Here is a 26,739-nt window from a genome sequence, read left to right on the forward strand (position 1 = left end):
CAGTGTATTTCAAAAGCTGTCCACGTGATTATAATGTCTGGATAGTTCAAGAACCACTGCCAGATATCTTATGAGTTGATTTGTGATCAGGATTATCATCTTGTTCATCAAGTATAGCCTGTTACATTCATGAAGACAGTTTTTTAAAAACTATAGTGGATTAGCTTTAATCTTATTAAAAGATATGTGCTGCTTCAAAAATTATCAAATTCATCGTTAAAGCAAAGTTTCTTTAAATTGGTCCCAGTCTATTCTGTTAAAATATAGCGGTGTTTGAAGTATCTTTCTTCAAATATTTCACATACCTTGGATCTTAGAAACAGCTGCTTACTTATAAGCAGCCAAGAGAATTAATGTCCGCATTGAGCATATTAAACACTCAAAGAGCCGAGATAGCTTCCTGAAGCGTGTGAAGGAAAATGATCAGAAAAAGAAGGAAGCCAAAGAGAAAGGTACTTGGGTCCAACTGAAGCGCCAGCCTGCCCCACCCAGAGAAGCACACTTTGTGAGAACCAATGGAAGCCATTGGTTCCAATTATCATTAATCATGATTAATTATCATTAATCATTATCATTAATGGCTAAACCCTCAGTTTGTTCTCTATCGTTAAGTCTCTTATGGTTTGTTTCCATATGATTTCACTTGCATGTGGAATTGAAGAAACAAAAAGGTGAACATATGGGAAGGGGAAAAAGAGGGGCGGGGAACAAACCATCACTTTTACATAAAGGCAAAAATCCTTAACATGACCTACAAGTTTCTTCAAGATCCGATTTCTGCCTGCCTTTCCAATCTCATCTCAACATTCCCCTGCCTTGCTTTCAGCCACACTGAAGATATTATAGCTTTTCAAATGTGTCATATTCCCTTTTGCCTCGTGGCATTTGCATAGGCAGATCCACCTGGAATGCTCAGACTACCCTCACCCCAGTTATCTCCTACTGTCTGTCCTTCAAATCCCCACTCAAATGCCCTTTCCTTGGAGGTGCATTCACTTTTTTTTAAGGACTTTTTATTTATTCATGAGAGACAGAGAGGCAGAGACACAGGCAGAGGGAGAAGCAGGCTCCATGCAGAAAGCCCAATGTGGGACTCCATCCCGGGAGTCCAGGATCGCGCCCTGGGCCCAAGCCAGGCACTTAACCACTGAGCCACCCAGGGATCCCAAGGTGCATTCACTTTCTTCACAGTCTAAGTAAGGCAGCTTTTCCAAAATGCTGCAGAAATTCAGTCATCATGCATCTCTCTCCCAAACACTTCTTTCTCTTTAGCCAGATCAGTTTCAGATGTAGGATTTCCTGCTCCATACACTCCTGGTTCAGGAACACTTTTCTGTGAAATGTTAGACTTATTATCTCTACCCTAATCTCCATGATATCTGTGACAACATCATGGTGAGAGGTGAATCCTCTCACAAATATATCCCAGTTCAACATACAGATGGCCAACAGGTACATGAAAAGGTGCTCACATCACTAATCATCACAGAAATGCAAATCAAAACCACAATGAGAAATCATCCCACACTTAGTAGAATGGCTTTTATTCACAAGACTAGAGGTAACAAGTATTGGCTAAGATGTGGAGATGTGCACTGTTGGCGGTAGTGGAAATTGGTGCAGTCACTATGGAAAACAGTATGGAGGTTCCTCAAAAAATTAAAAATACAACTACCATATGATTCAGCACTTCTATTTCTGGGTATTTGAAGAAAATGAAAACTATCTTGAAAAGATATATGCACCTCCATGTTCACTGCAGCATTATTTACAATAGACAGTATATGGAAACAATCTCAGTATCCATCAATGAATGAATGGATAAAGCAAACATGGTATATGTATTCAGTGGAATATTATTCAGCCATGGAAACAAAAAAAAAATTCTACCATTCGTGACAATGTGGATGGACCTTGAGGGTATAATGCTAAATGAAATGAGTCAGAGAGAGAAAGGCAAATACCATCTGATCTCACTTATAGGTGGAATCTAAAAAAACAAGTTCATAGATACAGAAAACAGATTAGTGGTTGGTGGGGGGCTGGGGAGGATTCAGTGAAATGGTAAAGGAGATCAAAAGGTACACACTTCAAGTTATAAAATAAGTCACGGGGATGTAATATACAGCATAGTGACTATAGCTAATAATAGTGTTGCATACTTGAAAGTTGCTAAGAGTAAATCTTAAGATTTTTCATCACAAGAAAAAAGTGTTAATGTAACTGTTTGGTAGCAAATGGTAACTAGACACATACTGTGGTGATCATTTCACAATATTTACAAACACTGAAACATTGTACATCTGAAACTAACATAAAATGTTACATCATTTATAACTCTCTAAAAATTATTTTAAAAACTACAAATCAGATCGCAGTATGTTAAAGTGCTTTAAACCCCTGAGTAGCCTCTCCTCTGCACTTAATATAAATGCAGACTCTTCACTTCAGCTTCTAAAACCCTATGTAATCTTGTCTTGTACTGTCTCTCTTGCCTCAGCTTGGGCTCTCCTTAACCTCATTATTCCTTTTAGCTCCTAGAACTTGGCAAGACTTCCCTTTCCCAAGGCATTCATTCTTGCTCTTTCTCCTGCCTGGAATGTTTTTCCCCAGGCTGACATTTTGTCCTTCTCAACCTTTAGTCTCTGTTCAAATGTCACCTCCCCAAGAAGGCCTTCCATGACCACATCTAACATGACCCTTTTTCCAGTTCCTCTGTGTCACAGAAATGCATACATATGTAATATATACTCAATGAACAGAATAGACAGCAGATTGGTCACACAATAACAAAGAATTAGTGAACTATCGAAAAAATTGATACACAGTATCACACAGACACATATAAAGATCAAGCGAAACAGTGCTCAGAGTAGAAAGACCCAAAATATCTGGAATTTTATTTATTTTGTAGAAGATTTTATTTAAGAAAAAAGATTTTATTTATTCATGAGAGACACAGAGAGAGGCAGAGACATAGGCAGAGGGAGAAGTAGGCTCCCTGCAGGGAGCCTGATGCGGGACTTGATCCCAGTACCCGGGATCACGACCTGAACCGAAGGCAGATGCTCAACTACTGAGCCACCCAGGCTCCCAAGATATCTGGAACTTTAGAGAAAGAGAATAGAATAGTGGAGAATGAACTACGGAGGATTTTGCAGAATTAATACAACTTGAGACTCCAGTTTCAGGAGCTCTACAAATCTGAGCAGGATAAATATAAGAAACCAAGGCAATGAAACCTGGCCGTGTGAAACTGAAGAATAATAGATAAGAGAGGATCTTAAAACCAGGTTTAAAGAAATGACGATGTCTGAAAATGAAAGCCAGTTTCACTGACAGCTCTTCTGTTGACAGCAGCAACAAAAGCCAGAAGAGAGTAGAATACTATCTGCAAAGTGCTGATAAGAAGCAGTACAACCTAGATTGTTTTATCTACTTACATTCTTGGAGAAATGCAGATGAGATACAGAAATTTTAGACAAAACCAAATCATTTACTGACAATAAGACTCTACTATTGGAAACTTCAAAATGAAAATGGCAAAATGACAACAGGTACAGCAGAGATTAAGGAGAGATAATAAAAGGATTTATACCAGTGGCTTTGAAAAATTAAGTGAAATGGAAAGTTTGTAGGAAAAATATTTTAAAGTTTTTTAAAAAGATTTTATTTATTTATTTTGGGGAAGGAGGGGCAAAGAGGGAAGGAGAGAATCTCAAGTGACTCCCTGCTAAGCACAGAACCTAACATGGGGCTTGATCTCATGACCCTGAGATCATGACCTGAGCTGAATGATGCCAACTGACCCATCCAGACATCCCTAGAAAAAAAAATTTTTTTAATTGACTCAGGGAAGAAAGAAAATCTGAATTATTAGACATATTAAAGCAGTCATTTGAAATTTTTTTTTGCAAAAATAGTAAACCCAGTGATTTTATGGATGAGTGTTCCCAAGCATTTACTAAACAGATAAACCCAATCTTAAGCAAATTCTTTCAGGAGATTGAAAAATAATATCTTAACATTAAAACCAGATAAGGACAGCCTGAGACATAAATGATCAGCTAATTACATCATAAATATAGATGCAAAAATTCTAAACAAAAATTATGAACCAACTGAGTCCAGCAATGAAAAAAACAGTGCATCCTGAGCAAATTGAATTTATGCCAGCAATGAAAGGTTCAACATTAGAAAGTCTATGAAGGGATTCCCTGGGTGGTGCAGTGGTTTAGCGCCTGCCTTTGGCCCAGGGCATGATCCTGGAGACCCAGGATTGAATCCCACGTCGGGCTCTCGGTGCATGGAGCCTGCTTCTCCCTCTGCCTGTGTCTCTGCCTCTCTCTCTCTCTCTCTCTGTGTGACTATCATAAATAAAATTTTTTTTAAAAAAGTCTATTAATACGGGCCCCTGGGTGGCTCAGTCGGTTGGGCATCTGCCTTCGGTTCAGGTCATGATCCTGGAGTCCTGGGATTGATTGCCAGTCGGGTTTCCTGCTCAGCAGGGAGCCTGCTTCTCCCTCTCTGCCCGCCGCTCGCCTGCTTGTGTGCATGTGCTTTCTCTCTCTCTCAAATATATAAAATCTTAAAAAAAAAAAAAAAAAGAATTAATGAAGTCTACCGCATTAACTGATTATAGGAGAAAAATACCATTTCAATAGGTTCAGGAATTCTACAACAATATAATTTTTTTTTGTAGAGCTCGTGACAAAAATGCAAGAGAATATACTTTTTGACTAAGAAGGTTATGTTCCATCTCCTCCCTCCAAAAAAACCAAAGCCAATATAATAACCAACTGAAACACTCCAAGTATTTCATCTAAAAATCAGGAACAAGATTAATAATGGTTGTTGCCAATTCTATTTAGCAATATGCTAGCAGTCCTCACCAGTGCCATAAGAAAAAAAGGAAGAAAAATCGTAAAGATTAGTATGAAAGTAACAAAGTTGTCATTATTGTCCAATGATATAATTGCCTATACAGAAAATCCAAAATAATCTACAGATAAATTATGGGTATTTATGAATGATCTTAGCAAAATTGATAATTACAAGAAAAACTTCCAAAGTCAATTGAACAGCGTGTACATGAGCAACACGCTGTAAATTAATGCAATTTGTAAAACTCTCTATTACAATAGCAAATAAAGTTCCCTACCAAAAAAAAAAAAAAAAAAAGGCCTGAACTTTAAGAAGAAATTTTTGTCCTTACTGGAATATTAAAGAATACCTAAGTAAGTGGGGCACTATATAATATCCATGGAGTAGTAGGTAGAAAGTTGTAATAAAAAAAGTCTCAGTTCGTTTACTGTCCTGGCCTTCCATCTTTTCCAGCCATGCTGCCTTGTTATTCTGAGTGATCTTCCATTTCATTGCCTATTCATCATGGACTGTAATCTACAGACTTTGAGGACACTTGTCAGTATCCTTTTCAGTAATATATTCACCATTTACCATCATCCATAGACTACCCGCTGAGTCCTAGAAAAATACCTCCAATACTCTCTCTCCTACAGACAACACTGCATTCACAGGTAACATTTCCAGCCCTTTCACAGCAACTGTGGTTTCTACCCATGTGAAGTCCCTGTAAATGTTTTTCCATGCAAAACCAAATCAGAAATCACAGAAAATTCAAGAGTGAAAAATCCACAACCTTTCTTCCTCATTCCATCATAGTCTGAGTACAGGGTGATCAACAATATTTGCTTGGCTTGAACATACTATTAAAATCCATGTTTTGGGCACCTGGGTGGCTCAGTTGGTTAAGTGACTCTTAGTTTTGGCTCAGGTCATGATGTCAGGTCATGATATGGAGCCTGGCATCAGGCTCTGTTCTCAGCACAGTGTCTACTTGAGATTCTCTCTCTCTGCCTCTCTCACTGCCCCCCTCCAAATAAATAAAATCTTTTTAAAAATCCGTGGGGGGGATCCCTGGGTGGCGCAGTGGTTTGGCGCTTGCCTTTGGCCCAGGGCGCGATCCTGGAGACCCGGGATCGAATCCCACGTCAGGTTCCCGGTGCATGGAGCCTGTTTCTCCCTCTGCCTGTGTCTCTGCCTCTCTCTCTGTCTCTCTGTGACTATCATAAATAAATAAAAAAATTAAAAAAAAATCCGTGGGGGGCACCTGAGTGGCTCAGTCAGTTAAAGGTCTGCCTTTGGCTCAGGTCATGATCCCAGGGTCCTGGGATTGAGCCCCTAGTCAGACTCTCTGCTTGGTGGGGACTCTGCTTCTCCCTGTCCCTCTATCCCACCCCTCTCCCTGCTCGTACTCTCTCGGTCTCTTAAATTAAAAAAAAAAAAAAAAATATATATATATATATATATATATATATATATATATATATATCTCCATGGTTTATACACCTTGATCCCAGAGAATAAGATGAACAGTTGTTTACCTTTTAAAACTTGTAATGCCTCGGTGGCTCAGTGATTGAGCATCTGCCTTTGGCTCAGGTCACAAGGATCAAGTCCCCCATTGGGTTCCCCGCAGGGAGGCTCCTTCTCCCTCTGCCTAGTCTCTGCCTCTCTCTCTGTGTCTCTCATGAGTAAATAAATAAAATCTTTTAAAAAAATAATAAATAAATGAAACAAAATTTGTAACTCCAACAAAATAGCCACATTTAAATATATAGCACATTAAAAGAGCATCAATACTGCTCTATTTATAGGCAAATTCATTGTATTTCTTTGACTTCTGTTTTTTCTTTTTTGATGAAAAAAATTGGCATGAGCAAAAGGGAGGTAAAAGTAAATGGCAGAACAATAATTGTGGCAGATAGAAAAAAATGGCTCCCTAGAAGATATCCATGTCCTAAACCCTGAAACCTGTAAATGCTACCTTATATGGCTAAAAAGGGGGGAGTCAGCTCTGTTAAGTAATTCTATTAATGTAAGACAACATACTAAAAAAGAAAGAAGGAAAAAGCATGTGATCATCAGACAGAAAAAAACATTTCACAAAATCCATTCCTGATACAAACTCCAAACAAACTAGGAATAGAAGGGAACTCATTCAATATGATGAAGAGCATCCATAGAAAAAATACTATTAAAATCATACTTAATGAGGAGAGACTGAATACTTTTTATAGATCAGAAATAAGACTTCTATTCACATTGGACAGGAAGCTCAGCCCAGTGCAGTTAGAAGGAAAAGACGTTCAAGTTGGAAATGATCAAGCAAAACTGAATGAATTTTTAAATGACATGATCATCTTGTGTAGAAAATCTGATGAAATCTACAAAAAGCTACTAAGGCTATTAAGAGATTAACAAAGTTGTAGGACACAAGATCAATATATGAAAATCAGTTGTATTTCTGTGTACTAGCAGTGGACACTCAGAAATTTAAACTTTTAAAAAACATTTCTAAAAGCACTGAAAATACGAATTACATAGGATAAATTTGACAAAAAAATGTGAAAAGTATACAACATTACAGAGAAAGCATCAAGAAGACCTAGATAAATGGAGAAATACACCTTTTCATGGCTCTTCAGACTTGATATTGTAAGATTTCATTTTTCCTCAAGCTGATCTCTAGATTCAGTGTAGTCCCAATAAAAATTCCAACAGGTTTTTAAAACAAATTGACAAGCGGATCCCGAAATTCATATGGAAATTCAAAAGGACCATAGACTAGTTTAAAGAACTCTGAGAAGGGACAAAATGATAAATTAAAACTGTTTGGGAATAAAGGATCTATTTAATATTGTCATCTCCTCCTGGATTGAACAATGTCTCCTCCTTAACCTTTGAAAACAAAAGCCTGATATCTCTGGACAATAACTTGAGGTTTCAGAATGACACCCTACACGTCTTATCTCCTGAGGCAGTTGTGTTTTGTTTGGTCCGTATAATAATGCTTAAAGTATTTTTGAAATATTGTCAATGTTTAAAAAGGAAGATCTCCTGTACAATTTTAGGTTCCCATCTCCTCTTTAAAATTAAGATCTGGGGGCAGCCCAGGTGGCTCAGTGGCTTAGCGCTGCCTTCCGCCCGGAGCCTGATCCTGGAGACGTGGGATTGAGTCCCATGTCGGGCTCCATGTGTGGAGCCTGCTTCTCGTTCTGCCTGTGTCTCTGCCTTTCTCTGTCTCTCATGAATAAATAAATAAATAAATAAATAAATAAATAAATAAATAAACAAACAAAATCTTTTAAAAAATAAAAATAAAAAAATAAAATAAAGATCTGCCATCATTGCTGCAACATTCCCACATGGCAACATCAGGCAAGAGCCAAGTAGTAACTCTGTCCTTTAGGCCGGGAGTAGGTGTGGTGTCTCTCCTGATCAGATAGGAGCCCCCAAACGTGGGGTAACCCTATCCAGCAGAAGCTGGGGTGCCCAAGCAGTGAAAGAATTCCCTGGAGGCAGAAGTTTATTCAATAAATTCAATAGAATACATCGCAAAGGAGCAGCGGGCAGGACAGCAAAGCAGAGACTGTCTGCCAGGAGGCAATGGGTGGGGTCTGTATCTAAAGGGGAACCGTGAAGTATTTGAAATTTTCCCATCTTTGGTTGTGCCTGGTTGCATGTAACCCATTGGTCAGCTAGGGCTTATGGATGTTTCAAGGTGGGTTGCCAGATGGGCCTATCTCTATTCAGCCTGGGGGTTGGGGTCACTTTGAGGCCTTTTGCTTTAATCAGGTTTCCATTTCTCAAGCCTGTTGTCTAAAAGTGGCCTCTACAATTGAAGTATATGCTCGCTGGTTTGCCCAAATCTTCTTTAGCTGACTTCACTCATTTCACATACTTGCCCGACTCTTCCATAGGCATTTGAGGTTATGACTCCTGCAAGAAGAGCACTTCCTATCTCTATGGTAGGCTGAATAATGGCTTTCCAAAGATACCCAAATCCAGTTCCCTGGGACTTATGAATGTGTCCTTATTTGACAAAAGAGACTTTGCAGATGTGATTAAATTAAGGATCTCGAGATGGTAAGATTATCCTGGATTATTTGGGGAAACCCTAAATGCAGTCACAATTGTTATAAGAAGGCAATGTGATCAAGCCAGGAAGCAGGCTGAAAAGGCGATGTGCTGACAAGCCAGGAACCAAGGAATTAGGACAGCAGCCAGAGATGATGGAAAAAGCAAGCCAAAGAATAGTCCTGAGCCTCCGGAGGGAGCACATCCTTGCTGACACCTTGATTTTAGCCCAGTGCATCTGATCTCAGACTTCTGACCTCCCATAAATGTGTGTTGTTCCAATCCACCAAGTTTGTAGCAATTTGTTACAGCCACGACAGGAAAGTAATAAACTGTCCCTGGATGGGAAAGTGAGTTTGGGAAGAGACTATTTTAATTAAATTTGCCCTCCTAGAGGCAAGAAGGAAACCTGCTGGTATCTCTCTTGCTAGAAGCCATAAAAGCAGAACGCAAGTAAATTTTTAACAAACACCTGAGTGCTGTGATCCTTCCTATGACACTATTACATATTTCCTCATGTTACAGCATTTCACAGTTCAGGGGCTGTGTTTTTAACATATTACCCCCCAGGATTATGTTGAGTTTCCTGTGTAAAGGGATCAGTTATCTACCCACTGTCTGTGTAAATGAATAGAACATCAAACTGTCACTTTATAGGTTTACTACTATCTACTTTCCCTCCTCACTACTGGAACCTCTAAAGGGAGAAATTGATTAAATTACTGAGTTGCCAGCAAAGAATCCCAAATGGTCGTATGGTGAGGTAGATGGATGAGACACCAAAAGCTAGATTTGCCATTTATATTCATCTTCTCAAATCCTCCAGTGAGTCCAACAAAATATTAGTTTAGGAAAGTCAATTTGAGTCATAAAATTCAATTGTTTTCCCCTTCAGTTTAGAAGAGAGAAATAAACATTTGGAAGATTTAATTAGGAGGCCCAGAGAGAGAGCAAGAAAACCAAGTTAAGTTTTTCTTTTTTTTTTTTTTCTAAAAATGTCTTTAACTTTAAAACATAAGTATATAAATAATACAGTAAAAAACCTTTTTTCCTTCTCTTAAGATGAACTGTATGCAAGTCCTTAGCATTTTGGCTAGCATTAGATAGTAGTTTGATAAATGATTTTTGTAGAAGTTGAATTGGAAAGCCAGATTACCTATTCTCGTAGAATTTACAGTCACCTCTAAGGAAGATTCTATAAAGATTAGGAGCTAAGATTTTGTCTACAGCAAAAGAGCTTACATATGTATTTTATGATCATATTTTCTACACTAATGTAAAACTTATGATCCTTTATTTCTGTAGATTTGGTGTTACAAGGTATATGCACAACCCTATGGGGTTAAGACCATAGTAGGATGTTAAAATGAGATCCTTCCTGGCCTAGTCCCTGGTGTTAATAAAACAGTTACCAGTTCTTAAAGTAAGAGTGAGTTTTCCCCCATGTGCAGCGTTTCTGAAAGAAAATTCAAAGAACCTGTTTCATGACTCGTATCTCTTGGCCAGATCCAATATATAAAAAGTGTGGAGAATAGGGAAGACTGGAGAAGAAATTTCTTTGAATCCATCATGTTGTGAATTCCCATCACCCCCAAGTAATTCTACCTCCTTTTTTTTTTCTTTTTTTTTTTTTTTTTTCAGTTTATTTGAGAGAGAGAGCTCACACCAGCAGGAGGAGGGGCAGCAGGAGAGCAAGAAGCCAACTGTTCACTAAGCAGGGAGCCTCATGTGAGGCTCTATCCCAGAACCCTGGGATCAGGACCTGAGCAAAAGGCAGCCGCCTAACTGATTGAGCCGCCCAGGTGCCCCAGTTCTACCTCTTTCATCTAAATCCTGGCAAGGGGGTTTCCAGAAGATCACCTGGAGAGCTTTGATTTGCATTTCCTAAAAGTTGGAAAACGGGATCAGTGACGCACCATGCCTGAGAAAACTAAAGCAAGCGTGGCAGCCCCAGAGCAAGGCTGTTGGGGTGGCCTGCTCTTTCTGAGCTTGTCACCAGGACAAAACATGTGTGTGATAGTTTGTGAAGAACCAGGCAGGAGGGAGCTGAGTTATTTTGGGCTCTGCCTGAAGCTGCCTGGAGGGACACCAGCAGCTAGGGGCTAGAAGGGAATGCCAGATTCTTGGGGGCTTGTGAAGGACTATTGAGTGGCCACTAGAAGAGAGGTGCATCCGCCTCAGTCAGGGAGAGCTGTAGGAGGTGGTCCCTAGCCGTGGCAAGCTCCACAAAGAAAGAATCAGTTTAGCTGCTTTCTACACCCAGAGACTCCGAAGCCACCAAGCCAAGTAAAAATGTCCTATCACCTTACTTCGCCCTCCTCTTGCAAATGGAGAAGGTAGAGAACAAAGAGAGCAGAAATTGGCCTCCAGTAGCAGGTGGCATCCACCAACTACAAGGCCTAGCTCAGGGGAGAAGGGGGACAAGGAATCCTACTTTTGAATGATGATTAAAGGATTTATTAATTTTTAGACTAGACGTCCTGCTTACTGAATTGAGATTGTGTGCATGCCTTACAGTGAGGACTGTGACCTTATCTTAGAGTAAGCAAAAAAACTTCAGTGGGCCTGCTGCATATTCAGCCAAGGGCAATGAAAACGCTCCCCTGAATGAAGAAAGTCTAAAGTAGAAATGGGAGGCAGACGTTAAAGTTGCACTTTGACTACGTCATGAGTCGTGAATGTTCAGCGTACCAGTTGCAATACAAAAATCGTAGTTAACCAACTATTTGCAAAGCGATTGGTTAACTACAATTTTTTTCCCCTAATATGAAAGAATCTGATGCCTGGCATATTACAGATGTTCAGTAACTGCTAATTTAAACTGAGTGTGGGGGCACCTGGGTGGCTCAGGTCATGATCCCAGGGTCCCAGGATTGAGCCCTGCATCTCCCTCTGTCCCTCTCCTCTACCTGTGTTTGTGCATGCTCTCTCTCTCTCTCTCTCTCTCTCTCTAAGTAAATAAATAAAATCTTAAAAAAAAAAAAAAAAAAAAAACCCTGAGTATCAATCTTCTTCAAGTTCTGATAGAAACTGTGGAATTTTTTTCCCCAGAATTATTTTATTTTTTTTTAAGATTTATTTATTTATTCATTCAGAGAGAGCAAAGAGAGGCAGAGACACAGGCAGAGGGAGAAGCAGGCTCCATGCAGGAAGCCAGATGTGGGACTCGATCCTGGGTCTCCAGGATCACACTCCAGGCTGCAGGCGGCGCTAAACCGCTGCGCCACCGGGGCTGCCCCCCCCCCCCAGAATTATTTTAAAATAAAATTAGCATATAAATTTCATACATTTCACTAATTCAGATAGTTGTTTATTTATACTTAGCTTATTATACCATGGATTTTGAGGCCCATTTGTATTGATTTAGAGTGTCCTTGAAGCCAGGGGGTGAGCTGGAGCAGAAGAGCTGTCAAGGCCCTTTCCAGCTGATCAAGGCTGTTCCTTAGAAAATCGGAGACCTACAGGAGCCTTCAGCCACCATCCTTGAAGCTCCCCATGCTCCTCAATAAATTCAACAATGGCAATGCGCTTTAGACTACCTCTGCACCGTCTCAGAATTATGATGCTCCTGGTGCCAATTGTCTTCGGTAGAGGAAACAGTGGGAAATAAGAGATAAAAGCAAGTATATAATATTAATAGTTTCAGATTTTTTTTTTCTTTTTTGCCTTTAGTTCTTTATCACTTTCAAGGAGCCAGAAACTTATCCTAAAGAAATCCCTGAGAATGTCAAGCATAACGAGACTGTAGTTTGATATACTTACTTAATTCCAATGAGACTGATCCATATGTTACACACTGAAAAGCTTTCTCTTAATCTTTTAGGGTCTCAGAGTTCTATCCTAAGTGGCAATTTCTCCTTGCAAGTGAGGGCAAGAGTATTTTAAATAATGGTGTACTTGCTCACTAGATTCACTCACCGTTTTAGCCCTCCTCACCGCCACTGCCACCACCGTTTTTTTTGTTTTTTTGTTTTTTGTTTAGTTTGTTTGTTTGTTTGTTTGTTTTTTCCACATTATTCTCTTTCTGCCTCCTACAGACCCGGAAGGTTAGAAAATCATCCAAAGTCCATGACCATGGTAGGTCATATTGATGATCATTATAAAGAATGTTATATCTCCCTGTAACTCAACAGTAGCACAAGATTAAATTTCAGGAGTGTTCAGCTTAGCTTTCCTTTCTGTCCTCAGACGAGGGCTTTTCAGCCTCTGATCATTTGTGTCCTATAACAGGGAAGCCCTCCCTCTGAGGTTGTCCTTGCACTGGTCCTCTTCACTTCATCCCTATAGCTACTGCTTCATATCAGGCCCTCATCACTTCTTATCTGGCCTATGACAGTCATCTACTTGGTGTTTCTGCCTCCAGCTTGGTGCCTCTTCCTTTCATCCTCCACTGAGTAGACAGTGATCTTTCAGAAGCAAATAGGATGATGCCCTTTCCCTACATACAACCCTTCAATGGTTCTCCCTTGCATTCTGGATCAGATTGAGCTCCCTAGCACAGCATATAAGGTCCTCTGTGACCTGGCCTTCACCTTCCTATCCAGTCTTCTCATTCACTGCTTCCTCCTCACCATAATACACCCAACCATATCTAAGCAATTGCCACTTTCCAAACATGCTCTGCTATTTTTATGCCTTCCTGTTATTGCCCATGTCCTGCCATGACTGCTCTCTCTCAACTCCTTTTGTCCTCTAACTTCAGTTCCCACCTCACAAACTCACCTGCCAGCTCACGTTCCAGCTCCTCCATGAAGCCTCTCCTGCCCTGTCTCCCAGATGGAACTGACCAGCTTCCTACCAGGTGCCCACACTGTACCCTCTGACAAAATAGCACCTGCAACATTTTGTTATAACTCTTCTCTGCTTATGTGTCCCTTGACTTGACTAGAACCCTTTTAGTGCAGGGATGCCCTCATATTCATTTTGTTATCTCCAAGTACCTATACTATAATAGGTACAAAATAAGAAGAAGTGTCAGACAGACTCAGGACCCAGGACCAATGCTACCCGTGCTGGAGTAATTTCTAATAGAAGGAATTACTAATTCCTAGTTCCCACTGATACTAAATCCTGGGATGCCTGGGTGGCTCAGCAGTTAAGCGTCTGCCTTCAGTTCAGGGCATGATCCTGGAGTCCCCGGATCCAGTCCCTCATTGGACTCCCTGCATGGGGCCTGCTTCTCCCTCTGCCTATATCTCTCTGTGTCTCTCATGAATAAATAAATAAAATCTTTAAAAATCATACTAAATCCTAATTCCCACCCTGGGCCAAAGGTATGTATTCATGGAAACCCATGGCTTATATGTGGCATAGCTTTGTGGAAAGGGGGTACAATCGAAGGCCATGTCTCTATATGAGCCCCCGCTGTTCTAATAGTTGAGTTATGAGAACACCTTAATACTACTGATTTTTAGTTATACTGTGCTGGTAAATAACTTCATGAATTATTTAGATTCTTCTTTTTTTTTTTTTTTAAGATTTTATTTATTTGACACAGAGAGAGAGCCAGCCAGAGGGAGAGTATGAGCAGAGGGGAGGAGCAGAGGCAGAAGCAGATTCCCCACTAATCAGGGAGCCTGATACAGGGCTCCATTTCAGGACCTTGGGATCGTAACCCAAGCCAAAGGCACACACACACACTCTAACTGAGCCCCCAGGTGCCGCTTAGATTCTTGCTTCTATTCCTTTTTCTTCATTCTGTCCACCGGCAACCAGACCAAGAAAGATGAAACTCAACCATCCTTGTTCCTTGTCATGTTCCTTAATGGGAAAAAGACTGAAACAAACAAAAATATTTATTAAAGTATTGGTATTACCTGTGAAGTTCATCTATCTATATGCAGTACCCCTTTTCCATGTGTATTTAAGAATTAGCTGTTTATGGAATATAATTGTACATATAATCAAGAATTCCATATGTAATCAAGAATCAGCTGCTCTGTCACTGAATGTGTTTCCTAAAAATTAGATACAGTTTTTTCTTTTCATTTTTAGATGCCAGATATTTTAGAAGAAATAGAAATTATTTAGATTAAACAGGACTGAATATTAAACATTAATCATTTTTTGTCAACCAATCCAGGAGCAGAGTCATTATTAAGTATAATACCCAGGCTGATCATACAAATGATACATTAAAATCTGTATAAATGATGAAATTTTACATTCCAAAAAAATGTGATTATTTTTCTTCTAATTTATTCCCATGGACAATGAAATCTATTCTACTTTAGCATAAACAGAGGAATGCAGTGGCTTCTTGTCCAAATGTCTATTTTCATTCACACAGAATACCACTTCCATATTATCAAGCCTTTAATGACACATAAAAATAGTAACGTGTGTCATTTCAACTTTTCGTTTCCCCCTGTGTGACATCCTTTTCCTCTCTTAATAGGCAGGCTCTTCCTATTACCAACCAAATATTAAGACACTAATTCTGAAGTCCTTTGGAGTTAAACCCCAGATGACAGGAGAGGACTGGCCTTCTGAGATGGAATCCTTATAATTTCTACTTTAACACAGTTTTGAGGAATTAGTTCTGAATTTATATTTTTTAAGATTTTATTTATTTACTCATGAGAGAGGCAGAGGGAGGAGCAGGCTCCCCAGAGGGAGCCTAATGCAGGACTCAATCCCAGGACCGTGGGATCATGACCTGAGCCAAAGGCAGGACCCTCAACCACTGAGCCACCCAGGTTCCCCTAGTTCTGAATTTAAACAAAGGAACCAGAGACAGCTTATTTTGTGAGATGTATCAGAAAGACAGATGTAGGGGCTTCTGGGTGTCTCAATTGGTTAAGCATCTGCCTTTGACTCAGGGCCTGATCTCAAGATCTTAGGATCAAGTCCCACATCAGGCTCCTTGCTCAGTAGGGAGTCTGCTTGAGATTCTCTTTCTCCCTTTCCCTTGGCCCCCCCTTACCCCATTCATGCTCTCTCTCTCTCATAAATAAATGAAATCCTAAAGAAAAGAAAAACAAATGTACCTACATGCATATATTATCCTTTTGATAAATCCCAAAGCCAGGATGTAGATGTAGCTGTTGAATCAACTATTGGAAGGGAAGAAATTATTTTAGTTCACTGAAATTAGTTTTGCATTTATATTACTCAGATAAATACAAGAGGAAAATACATGAAGAAGTTATATCTGGCCTTTTAGGAAGTACCAGTGTTGTTATTTTTGTGGAGGAATTCTGTAAGACAAATCTTACATGAATTTTGAAACAGGAAATTTAATTTCTCAAATTCCACAAGTTGCAATATCACTTAAGACAAACGATGAGAAATGCAGTGTTGCAGCTGTAACAGTGTTGTGTTTCAGAAAATTAAGCACTGAAAGTTTTGGAAGTGATTCAAGTTTTAAAAAGATATTAGTACTAATAGTTTTAGGAGTTCTTTGAGGGAAAATTAAAATATGGTAGGAGAAAGACATGCTTGAGATATTAGCATGGAAATGGCTAACGCAGTTCTGGAAGCTGCATACAAATGTCATGAAATGATTGGAAAGAAAAGATTAAGATAGGTGGTCTGCAAACAGGAGCATGTGCATAAGCACTACATTTGTCATGTGTATTATTAGACATTTATGATCTTTTACCTGCAGGTTGTCTCAAAATGAAGGTAGTGTGCCTTCCTTGGTACATGGCTCAAGAACACAGAGTCTAAGCATATACTTGTTTCAATAAACATTTGGTGACTTTCAATAAACTATATGACGTCCCCTGTGTTAGGTGCCAAGGACACAATATAAAATCAGGCAAAGTTCATCAAGGACTATATAATCTACTGAGGGAGATAGATAAACTCTATCCTGGAGTGAGGTATCAGTGTACCTGTCTAGGGTGCTCTAGGCGCGTAGATGAAATGGTCCAGGACTATGCACGGGAAACTCAGGGAAGATATTCCAGAGAGGATGATATCTGGGCCAGATCTACCACTGACTGAGTATCCCCCAGACAGAAGGGAGGAGCCACAGCACACTCAAAGCACAGAGGCCTGATAGGCGCTGCGTTACATCCCCTGAACCAAAAACTTACGTTCTTCCTATGGCAGGAGACAAAAATGATGAGGAATTGCATTGCATGCCTTCCCAAAAATTTTGAACTGTATCCTTATGAGAAGCCCTGAAAGATTTAAAGTATAGGAGTGATGCGGTCAGACATATATTTTGAAAGATCACCCAGAAAGTGATGTAAAGGGTAGGTTTGATGGTAGGTGATGCCAGAATCAGGAGCACCTATTAAGATACGGCTGCAATGCACCAGGCGAGGAAAACTGATCCCAGAAACTAAAATAGCAGTGGTGAAAATGAAGAGGAAGATAGGCATGCCCGGTTGATGTCAGGTAAAGTGAAAAGGATTCGGTAATTGGTTCACTGTTGGGGTGAAGACAGAGGAGCCTGGGAAGCCTAGCAGGATTCTGGGTGTGTTGTCCTAACTGAAATAGAGAACACAATGGGGCAGCTGGTTTGCAGGGAAAGAGAGGATGAGTGTGAGATTGCCTTGAAACATCCAGGAGATATTTAACAAGCGGTGGCATACAGGCTGAGAAGGATCCCCTAGCCAGACAGGGACTGAAGATAGAGGGGAGAGCAGGGATAATTGATGAGTCAAGGTCTCAGGGGAAGAAAGACTCGATTCCCCAGCACAGCGTAGAAACAGAGATACCTCCTCTGCTGAACCTGGAAGAAAGGAAATCAGGACAAGCATGCTCAGGGCAGCTAGGGCTGTGCCATGGTCGGTGGAAGCTCGTGGCTGAAAGCTTCCCTCTCTTCTTGCAGCAGGAGGCTGGAGGTGAAGGTTTGAAATAGGCACAGCCTCTGCCTTCACATGGCAAAGCTTTGGCTCTCACCACAGGATATGACAAGGAGGTACAATTTCCTCTCCGGCTCACAATTTCTGTTTTTATCTCCACTTTCTTCTCCTTCCCGTCTGGTTCCTCGTTCCCCTGATTCCGACCCATCGCATCTTCTTGAGGACTTGCCCCATCAATTGTTTTTATTCTCTCCCCCCTCTTACTCTGCACTGAATTCTTGCTCTCGCCAGAAAAAATTCCTTCCTGCAATCCTCTTCTCTTCTTAAAGCTATTTTTGTTGCTCTCTTTTCACACCCCGTTATCCCTTCTGGGAAATGGTTTATAGTTGACAAAGCACTTTCACATATCACCTTAACCAACCAGGCATCTCAATTCCTAGTGTTTCTTTTTTTTTTTTTCTTAAAGATTTTATTTATTTATTTATTTATGAGAGACACAGAGAAAGAGGCAGAGACACAGGCTGAGGGAGAAGCAGGCCCCAATGCAGGGAACCCGATGTGGGACTCAATCCCGGGACTCCAGGGTCACGCCCTGGGCCGAAGGCAGGCGCCAAACCGCTGAGCCACCCAGGGATCCCCCAATTCCTAGTGTTTCTGATGAATACTCTTCCATATTGCCAGTCTCAAAATGCCACTCTCATTTTTAAAGGCTGTATAATATTCCATGCATTGTATATGTGTGTGTGTGTGTGTGTGTGTGTGTTACAATTTATTGAATATATCTTAAGGACACAGTTTGTAGCCATAGATGTTTGTAGCCACACATCTCTTGATCTACATGTTCGGCCCCACACTATTTGCATGCCTTTGCCTATCATGTGACTTTTCCAGGAATGCCCTTCCCTGCCCTAACTAAACTAAACTTCCTTCCTTCTCCACTTCTACCAACAAGCTCTTCATATTTGACACTTTTATACGCTTCAAGGCCTAATTTAAATCTCACCCTCCTCCTTACCTGAAAACAACACAATTTGTTTGTTTAAAGATCTTATTTTTAAGTGATCTCTACACCCAAAGTGGGGCTCAAACTCACAACCCCAAGATCAAGAGTCACACGTTCCACCAACTGAGCCAGCCAGATGCTCCTCCTCTATTTTATTTGAGACTTTCTAAAGGTATTTAGCACACTCTTCTCTAAACTATAACACAGGGATCCCTGGGTGGCGCAGCGGTTTAGCACCTGCCTTTGGCCCAGGGCGCGATCCTGGAGACCCAGGATCAAATCCCACGTCGGGCTCCTGGTGCATGGAGCCTGCCTCTCCCTCTGCCTATGTCTCTGCCTCTCTCTCTCTCTCTCTGTGACTATTATAAATAAATAAAAATTTTAAAAAATTTTTAAAAAAATAAACTATAACACATGGAAGGAGAGGGAGAGAACCCCATGCAGATTCTCTGTGCTGAGATCAGAGCCTGACGTGGGGCTCAATCTCAATAACCCTGAGATCATGACTTGAGCTGAAACCAAGAATCGGATGCTTCACTAACTGAGCCACCCAGATGCCCAATGTATTACTCTTGACATGTCCCCTAGGAACCAACATAACAGTTCTTTCAACCACTAAGTATGTGCATTCCATCTTTACTTTTAGGGACCAGACATGGGTGGGTCTGATAATCTGAAAGACCCACTGTTGGCTGGACCCAGGCTGAGACTCCATTTATTGCCTGGCTCCCCTATACTCCTACTCTAAAAAGAGGCCCCGTTGGCAAGTTAGGTCTTCGACATAAAATCAGTTCAGACCTAGTGTCCAATAATCCTCCACAGGCCGGTGTTCCCTTTTTCTCAGTGCATGATTACTGTGATTAAATGTCCATAGGTCCCATTGAAAAAGGATGGGGGGGGGGAAAAGAAAAAGGATGGGGGATGCACTACTGAATTGTTGAGGTGTTTCAGGGCTCCATGTCCTAGCACTCTGGCTTGTCTTCGGTTACTGGGCTCTGGAATTGAGAACCAGCTCAGGCCCAGCTGAGGAGGGGATTGTGACTTTACTGGGTGACTGTCTTGCCTCTTTCTGATCTTTCTTGATGTCTTTTATGGTATGAATTAACACTAAGGTGGGTAATATTATTAATCTTATTAACCATTGCCATGGTTCTCTCCAGGTTACTCCTCCTTCCCGTTCTCCATTCCTCTCTCCTGTTCAGACTTTGCAAGCCATGATGATAACTGAGCCTACCTTGTTTCTGATGGCTACGGGGTGCCACCTGGCTTCCTTTCATTCTTATCCTCTGGTCCTCATTGCAACCAGCCCCAGTGTGTAATAGCATCTCTAACCCTCAGCCTGGGCTACAGAGGACAGCCCACCATTGGTCTCAGTGAGGCTGGACCATTTTGGTAGATTGAGTGTTTTCCAGGCCCTCTCGCAGAATGGGAGCTGGTGAGTTTTCCAGCCTTACATAGTATATCCATTCCAACAAGCCTACATTTAGGGACCAGGCAGAGGAGAAGGAGGGGCCGGTGAAATGGAAAGAAGACTAGGAGAGTAAGTTGTCTCTGAGCCTAGAACAACAAGTGTGAAAGAAGGACTCTGAGGCAGGGCTCTGAGGAGGACTTTGGGATTTAGCAAGATGGAGATGTTTTCGTGGTAAAAATAAAAGCCTACTTGGAACAGGTGGAGGAGAAAATTGAAAGGTGAGATTAATGAAGTTTTACCTTGTCAGAGAGCAGAGAAATGAGACTATTTCTGGAGACAGAGGGTTTTGTTTTTTAAGATGGGCAATATTACAGTATGTCTGTATGTTGATGGGAAAGATGAATTGGAGAGGTAAGAAAGTTATTATGAGGTGGAGAAGAAAGAGCTATTCTCAGAGTCACACGTTTTTGAGCAGGAGATAGGATGCAGACCACAAATGGTGGATGCCCTTTATGAGCCTATAAAGATTTTTTATTGTAACAGACAGGAGGGCAGAGCCTAAGTGTACAGATGGAGGGAAGCAACAGGTTTTGTGGCCAGTGATCAGGTGATTGTGCTTTTGTCCATCAGTTCTTTCCAAGGAAATCTGAGCTGGGGAGGTCTGTGAATTGTGCAGCAAAGGGAACCAGATGGGAAGAGTGCCCAGGGGGCTGGGGAGGGAATACAGGACCGCCCTCCAAGTGAGGAGTCTGGCTAGAGGGCCAGGACTCCTTTGAAAGTTTTCCTTACTTTGTTTCTTTATCCTGCAGTGCCCTCTTTTCATGAGGATTTTCTTTCAGAGGTAAAGTATAGCACAAAAAACCCAATTCTTGTCTTTTAGCCCTTGCTAGATGAAAGAACACTTAAGTCTTTGCTTGCACTGTAATAAACACAACTTTTTTTTTTTTTGCTTGATTTTTTTTTTTCCATTTTCTCTTCAGCCTACAATTAAACTGAGGTTGCAAATATGTGGAGAAAAAAATGTCACCAGCGACAATACAATAAAGTCAACATATATTTTCTGAGTTACCACACAGAGTACTCTTCTGTAACATTGACTCAAAGGCACAAAAATCCCTGGCCTCAAGATGTTTAAGAGAGGACACATAATAAACGATATATTGTCTTAGGAGGTAACAAGTGCTAAGAATGAAGGAGAGGGCACCTGGGTGGCTCAGTGATTGAGCTTCTGCCTTTGGCCCAGGGCGTGATCCTGGGGTCCTGGGTCGAGTCCCCCCATCGGGCTCCCCGCAGGGAGTCTGCTTCTCCCCCTGCCTGTGTCTCTGCCTCTCCTTCTGTGTCTCTCATGAATAAATACATAAATCTTAAAAAAAAAAAAAAGAATGAAGTCTTGAGAACAGAGAGAAGGAAATGGAGAATGTGGGGAAGGGAAGATTGGAGGATTGTGATTTTAAATTAGGCAGTGATGGTAAGCCCCACTTTGGGCTTTTGCTTCGGTTGAGCAAAAGTTTAAGAGACACGAGGAAGTTCCTCAGCTATATGGTAATCTGGGGGAATATAACTGAACAAAAAAATGGTGCTTAACGATCCCATTTGCCAACGATGCTGAGAGAACTCTTAAATAATCAGAGGGAGAAAAGGCCCAGCTTCTACAAATTCCAAGGGAATAAAATGACAAAAGTGGAAAGTCAATGGTGAATTTGCTATACGAATGAGGATAACCAGAATGTGGTATATTCCAGGAAAATGAATATCTTTAGAGAGATAGGTGCAGAGGTAAGAGACAGGAGAACATGGGGAAATATTTGGAAAGATCTAACTAAATTAGTAGGTGCATTTCTTTCTTTCTTTCTTTTTTTTTTTTTTTAAGATTTTGTTTAAGTAATCTTTACACCCAACATAGGGCTCAAACTCACAACTTTGAGATCAAGAGTCACATGCTCTACTGACTGAGCCAATGGTGCCCCTTACCTTAGTGGTAGACTCTTAATTCCATGAATCAAGGATTGGAACCAAGTGGGAGAGCTCTGGGTGGGCACCAAAGGAAAGCTGCTTATTATAGGGAGAATGTAGATCATAATAAGTACAGGGTTTGTGAGCACCAAGATCAGGATATTTTACTTCCCTTATCCGCAGACAACTACCTTTTATATTTTATACCATTGGACAGTCACGTATGTCTGTTTTCTGTTTGTATGTTTTTCTTTTCCCTAAATTCTGTACAGCAGTCACATCTAGAAGAGGCACACTTTATGTGTCCCGGATAAGCATTTCGTAGCTGGTTATCTAAAATTCAAGTCCCAAATAAAACCCACTAGGTAATCATTTAATACCTGGTGTTGCAGTCCCAGGTTAAGCCTAAACGGGATTATCTTTACTGGTTCAGGCTACGTCTAGACATGTCCTGAGAACTGGAGAGGCAGCCCTACTAGGAATCTTGTTTTAATTGTAATGAGCATTCTCACTGGAAACCGGTCCTCTGAAGGAAAAGGAGTCAGTGAGATATCCTTGGTGCAGAAAGGAGAGAAGAGGTGATTTTGAGTACTGTTTAATGTCTGTGTCTTCTTTTACATGGTTCACATTGGATTCTTTCTGCTACAAGGGAAGAGCAGCAAGTTAAATAGAAGGCTGTGTTTCTCAAAAAAAACCTGTCAGATATCAGGAACTCAGAAAAGGACTGATTTGAAACTCAAGAAACAGAAAATTGGGGAGGGAGAGTCTTCTTTTGCCAGTGGGAGTACTCAGCAAAGTTCAGCCCCAAAGTAGTGGCAGTGGACTTGGTGGCTTTGGCGCAGAGTGGCGACTTTGGCAGGCGAGCACAGAAGTGGAGGCAGTAGCAGAGTGGGAGGGTACCACCTTAGCCATGTTAAAAAAAAGAAAAAAAGAAAAAAAAACGGAATCAAGTAAATCTGAAGATCTAATCAGCTTTATTAAGTAATTCATGAATTGGGCAGCATCCCATCTAGCAAGTGGAGGGCAGCTCCAAGGAGGAATCCTTGGAAATGGAAAGTTTTTATAGGAAGGAGGATGGGGACAAGAAGTTATTAGCAAAAGAAAAGAAAGAATTGTTTCAGGCACAGTCACCTGCCCCTTGGGGGGAAGGACAGCCTGTCTTATTAGGTTGATTACCTTACCTTCTTTTGGGGGTTGGAGATGGGCCCATGTGACAAGGTTCCTCATCGACGCTGATCAGAAAATTACTGACTGGTTAAGACTCGATTTCTAGTGGCAGTTGAAACTGCAATTAAGTTGCATATCAAGTCCAGATTTGGTGATGTGGCCTGAGTGATGCCGCTTGGGGCCTGTGAGTTTTCTTTTTTCACAGCAGCGCGGCAGTGGCATTGGCGGCCTGACGGAACCGCGTGGAGCTGAGTTGTTTCAGCCTAGCACGGTCAGGTTGTGATTTTAGCAGACAGACTTAGTCAACATGGGCTACAAGCTGCTTTTACAGGGGCCCCAGGCCAATGAGGCCTTGAGCAGAGCCAACACAGGAGCAGAGCAGCTGATGGATGGTACTAGGCCCCGGAGTAGGAATCTGGAATCAGACTGCCAAGTTCAAATCTTGCCTCTGTCATTGACCAGCCTTGGGTAAATGACCTTTCTGCTTCTCAGTTTTCTTCTCAGTAAATAATATCCAGTTCAGAGCGATTTTTAGAGATCACTGAAATCATGCATGAAAGCACAGCTCTAAGAAATAGTGACTGACAATAGTAGGCATGTGATAAAGGATAGCCCGTTTCACCACTCCTACGACATCTCACACTGCTCCAGCCCAATAGTAGTTGGTATTCACGCTGTTTAACTGCACGAAATACCCAAGTATTGATAGCAACCTAAACTTCAACAGCCCTTGCCGCCTCTATTTTATATTTGCCAAATGTTTACCATATGCCAGGCACTGTTCTGGGTGATTTATAATCCTGGAATGTCGAGAATTTAAGCACTGGCACTATTTAACTATGGGTGAGGGTGTGGGCCGATAGAGGCCAAGATTTTCCGCTATTTCTTATGCTTTTAGGGTTTTTTTTTTAAACAATCACATATCGCAAAACATTTTTGCTTTTCAAAGCAGGTAGTTTGTGTCCCTTATATCACTATTAGTTAAAATCATACAAAGGCTACAGCGCCCGATGATCCCATATATAACTGGGTGTTCTATGTTGGCAAACTTTATTTAAATAACAACAACAAAAAAAAAAAGAAAGAAAGAAAAAGAAAAAAAGAGCATCGCGCCGGGCACTATAGGCCGATGGTCATTCAAATAAAGTCACTAGGGCAGCTCGGGTGGCTCGGCGGTTTGGCACCTGCCTTGGGCCCAGGGCGTGACCTTGGAGACCCAGGGTCGAGTCCCACGTCGGGCTCCCTGCGTGCAGCCCGCTTCTCCTTCTGCCTGTGTCTGTGCCTCTCTCTGTCTCTGTGTCTCTCTGATGAATAAATAAAATCTTTTAAAAACAATAATAAAATAAATAAATAAATAAAAAATAAATAAAAAATTAAAATTAAAAAAATTAAAAAACAGCAATAATAATAATTTAAAAAAACAAATAAAAAAAAAAAGACAAATAAAATCAGTGCGTAGGATGCAAATGAACCAGGGGAGCGCGAGGCAGCAAGGTGCAAGTGCAGCGCTCGCGTCTCCGGCGGGAGGCGGACCCTTCGCGGGAACAGCCGAAGCCCGGGGGGGCGGGGCAGCCGATCACGTGACTCGGGGGCGGCCCCGCCCCCCGCCCCTCCGAGCCCCGCGGCCACGTTGGCGGCGCTCCGCGGCCGGGGAGGGGGCGTGGCGAGAGCCGCGTGCGTGGTGCGTGCCCCGCCCCCTCGCGGAGCCCGGATGAAGGGTGACGCCATTACCGCCGGAGCCGCGGAGAGCGCTGGCGGGCGGCGAGCGGACGCCGGACCGGCCGCGCCATGAGGGTCCTCCCGCGCCTGCTTCTGCTCCTCTTGCTGGCGTTCCCCGCTGCCGTGCTGCTCCGAGGCGGCCCGGGAGGTGAGGCGAGGGCCGTGGGTGGCGGGGCGCAGGCCGGCGGCTGCGGGCTGGAAGGCGGAGGCGGCAGCGGCGCCCGGGTCGGGGTCGCGGTCGCGGTCGCGGTCGGGGTCGCGGTCGGTCCGGCCCGCGCCCTCCCGGCCCTCCCCCGCCCCGGCGGGTCGTCGGGGGTCCGGGCGCGCGGGGCAGCCCCCGCCGGGGCCTCGGCCGCGTCCCCGCGTCCCCGCGGGCTGCCCCTCGGCCGCCTGCACCTCGGTGTCCCCGCCTGGGCCGCACCTGCCGCCGTGGCCGGAGCTGGGGTCCCCGGGTCGCGGGGGGCGGGGGGCGGGGGGTGGGTGCAGCCGCAGCCCGCTGCGCTCCTCGGGCCGCCCCGCCCCGCCCCCGCCCCGCTCTGGGCTGACGTGTCTCTGGCCTCCACGTTGCGAGCCCTCCTTCATTCATTTGCTGAGACCTTTGGCCTCTGCGCAGCTCGGCTCCCAGAGCATCCCCCATCCCCCCATCCCCCATCCCCCCACAGTCCCCCCCTGCTAACCAGCGCCGCATCCCTGGGGGTACCTGGCGTCTTCGCCCGGCGGCTCGGGAGCCCGCCCTGCCTGTACCTGAGCCCTCCTCCTCCTCCTCCTCCCTCCCCTTCCCTGTCTCTGCAACTTTGTATGTGTGCGCATCTCATGGCCCTGGGGCCGGGAAAAAGATCTAATCCAACATTAGACGTTCATTTCGGCTTGTTCTTTGCAGCACTTGGCCTGATGTGGGAATTGCAGGACACTAAGGACGGAGACACGTGGCTCTTTTTGCCCCCTGGTTCCGTTAGGAACTTAAGGTTTTTTTTTTTTTTTTTTTTAAAGAGTTTATTTATTTATTCACGAGAGACAGAGGGAGAAGCCTTCTTTTTTTCTTTTTCTTTCTTTCTTCTTTTCTTTTCTTTCTTTCTTTTTTTCTTTTCTTCCTTTCCTTTCCTTTCCTTTCCTTTCCTTTCCTTTCCTTTCCTCTTTCTTTCCTCTTTCTTTCCAGTTTCCCAACATAAAACACCCAGTTATATGCTTCCGTTTACTTCTGAAGCAGAAGTGGAAGAACCCGACGTGGGACTGGATCCCAGGACTCCAGGGTCAGGCTCTGGGCCAAAGGCAGCACTAAACCGCTGGGCCACCCGGGCTGCCCAAACTTAAGTTTTCTTATCTGCAGAATTTCAGTCTAAATGATCACTAGGATTCCCCTCCTTCTGTAAGTTTAAGCAGAAATGGTTGATAGTGACAGGTACCCACAAGTGCTTTTTTTTTTTTTTCTTAAAGATTTTATTTATTAGAGAGAGAGGCAGAGACACAGGCAGAGGGAGAAGCAGGCTCCATGCAGGGAGCTCGATGTGGGACTCCATCCGGGGTCTCCAGGGTCAAGCCCTGGGCTGAAGGCGGCGCTAACTGCTGAGCCACCGCGGCTGCCCATGCATGCTCTTTTTTTTTTTTTTTTTTTTTTTAATACAAAGGAAAGGGAAGCCACTGGTTTCTATTTAGGGGATGGGAAACCAGGTGAGAGAATTAATAGAGCCTGTTGATGAATTCATTTGCAGGGTTGAAGGGGGACTCTCTTCCTTTAGGAGTCACTTGGCTGGTTTGCTCTTACTTGGCTTTCAAAAGAAAATCTGACA

The 26,739-nt window shown here is 42.6% G+C and overlaps 1 protein-coding gene across 4 annotated transcripts in view; it reads left to right on the top strand.

The window, feature by feature from the left end:
- Positions 1-24,938: 24,938 nt before the first annotated feature.
- Positions 24,939-26,739, top strand: part of SSR1 (signal sequence receptor subunit 1) — a 38,593-nt gene continuing 36,792 nt past the window's right edge. For 2 of the 4 annotated variants that reach the window (XM_041771419.1, XM_041771420.1), the window contains exon 1: positions 24,940-25,100. In XM_041771419.1, coding sequence (XP_041627353.1) covers positions 25,022-25,100 — 79 coding nt within the window. In that variant the 5' untranslated portion in view covers positions 24,940-25,021. Of the gene's footprint in view, positions 25,101-26,739 lie in introns of all 4 variants that reach the window. The other 2 variants (XM_041771418.1, XM_041771421.1) reach the window with 2 other exon arrangements.

Source organism: Vulpes lagopus, chromosome 10, assembly GCF_018345385.1.
Source record: "Vulpes lagopus strain Blue_001 chromosome 10, ASM1834538v1, whole genome shotgun sequence".
In the NCBI taxonomy this organism is placed as follows: domain Eukaryota; kingdom Metazoa; phylum Chordata; class Mammalia; order Carnivora; family Canidae; genus Vulpes; species Vulpes lagopus.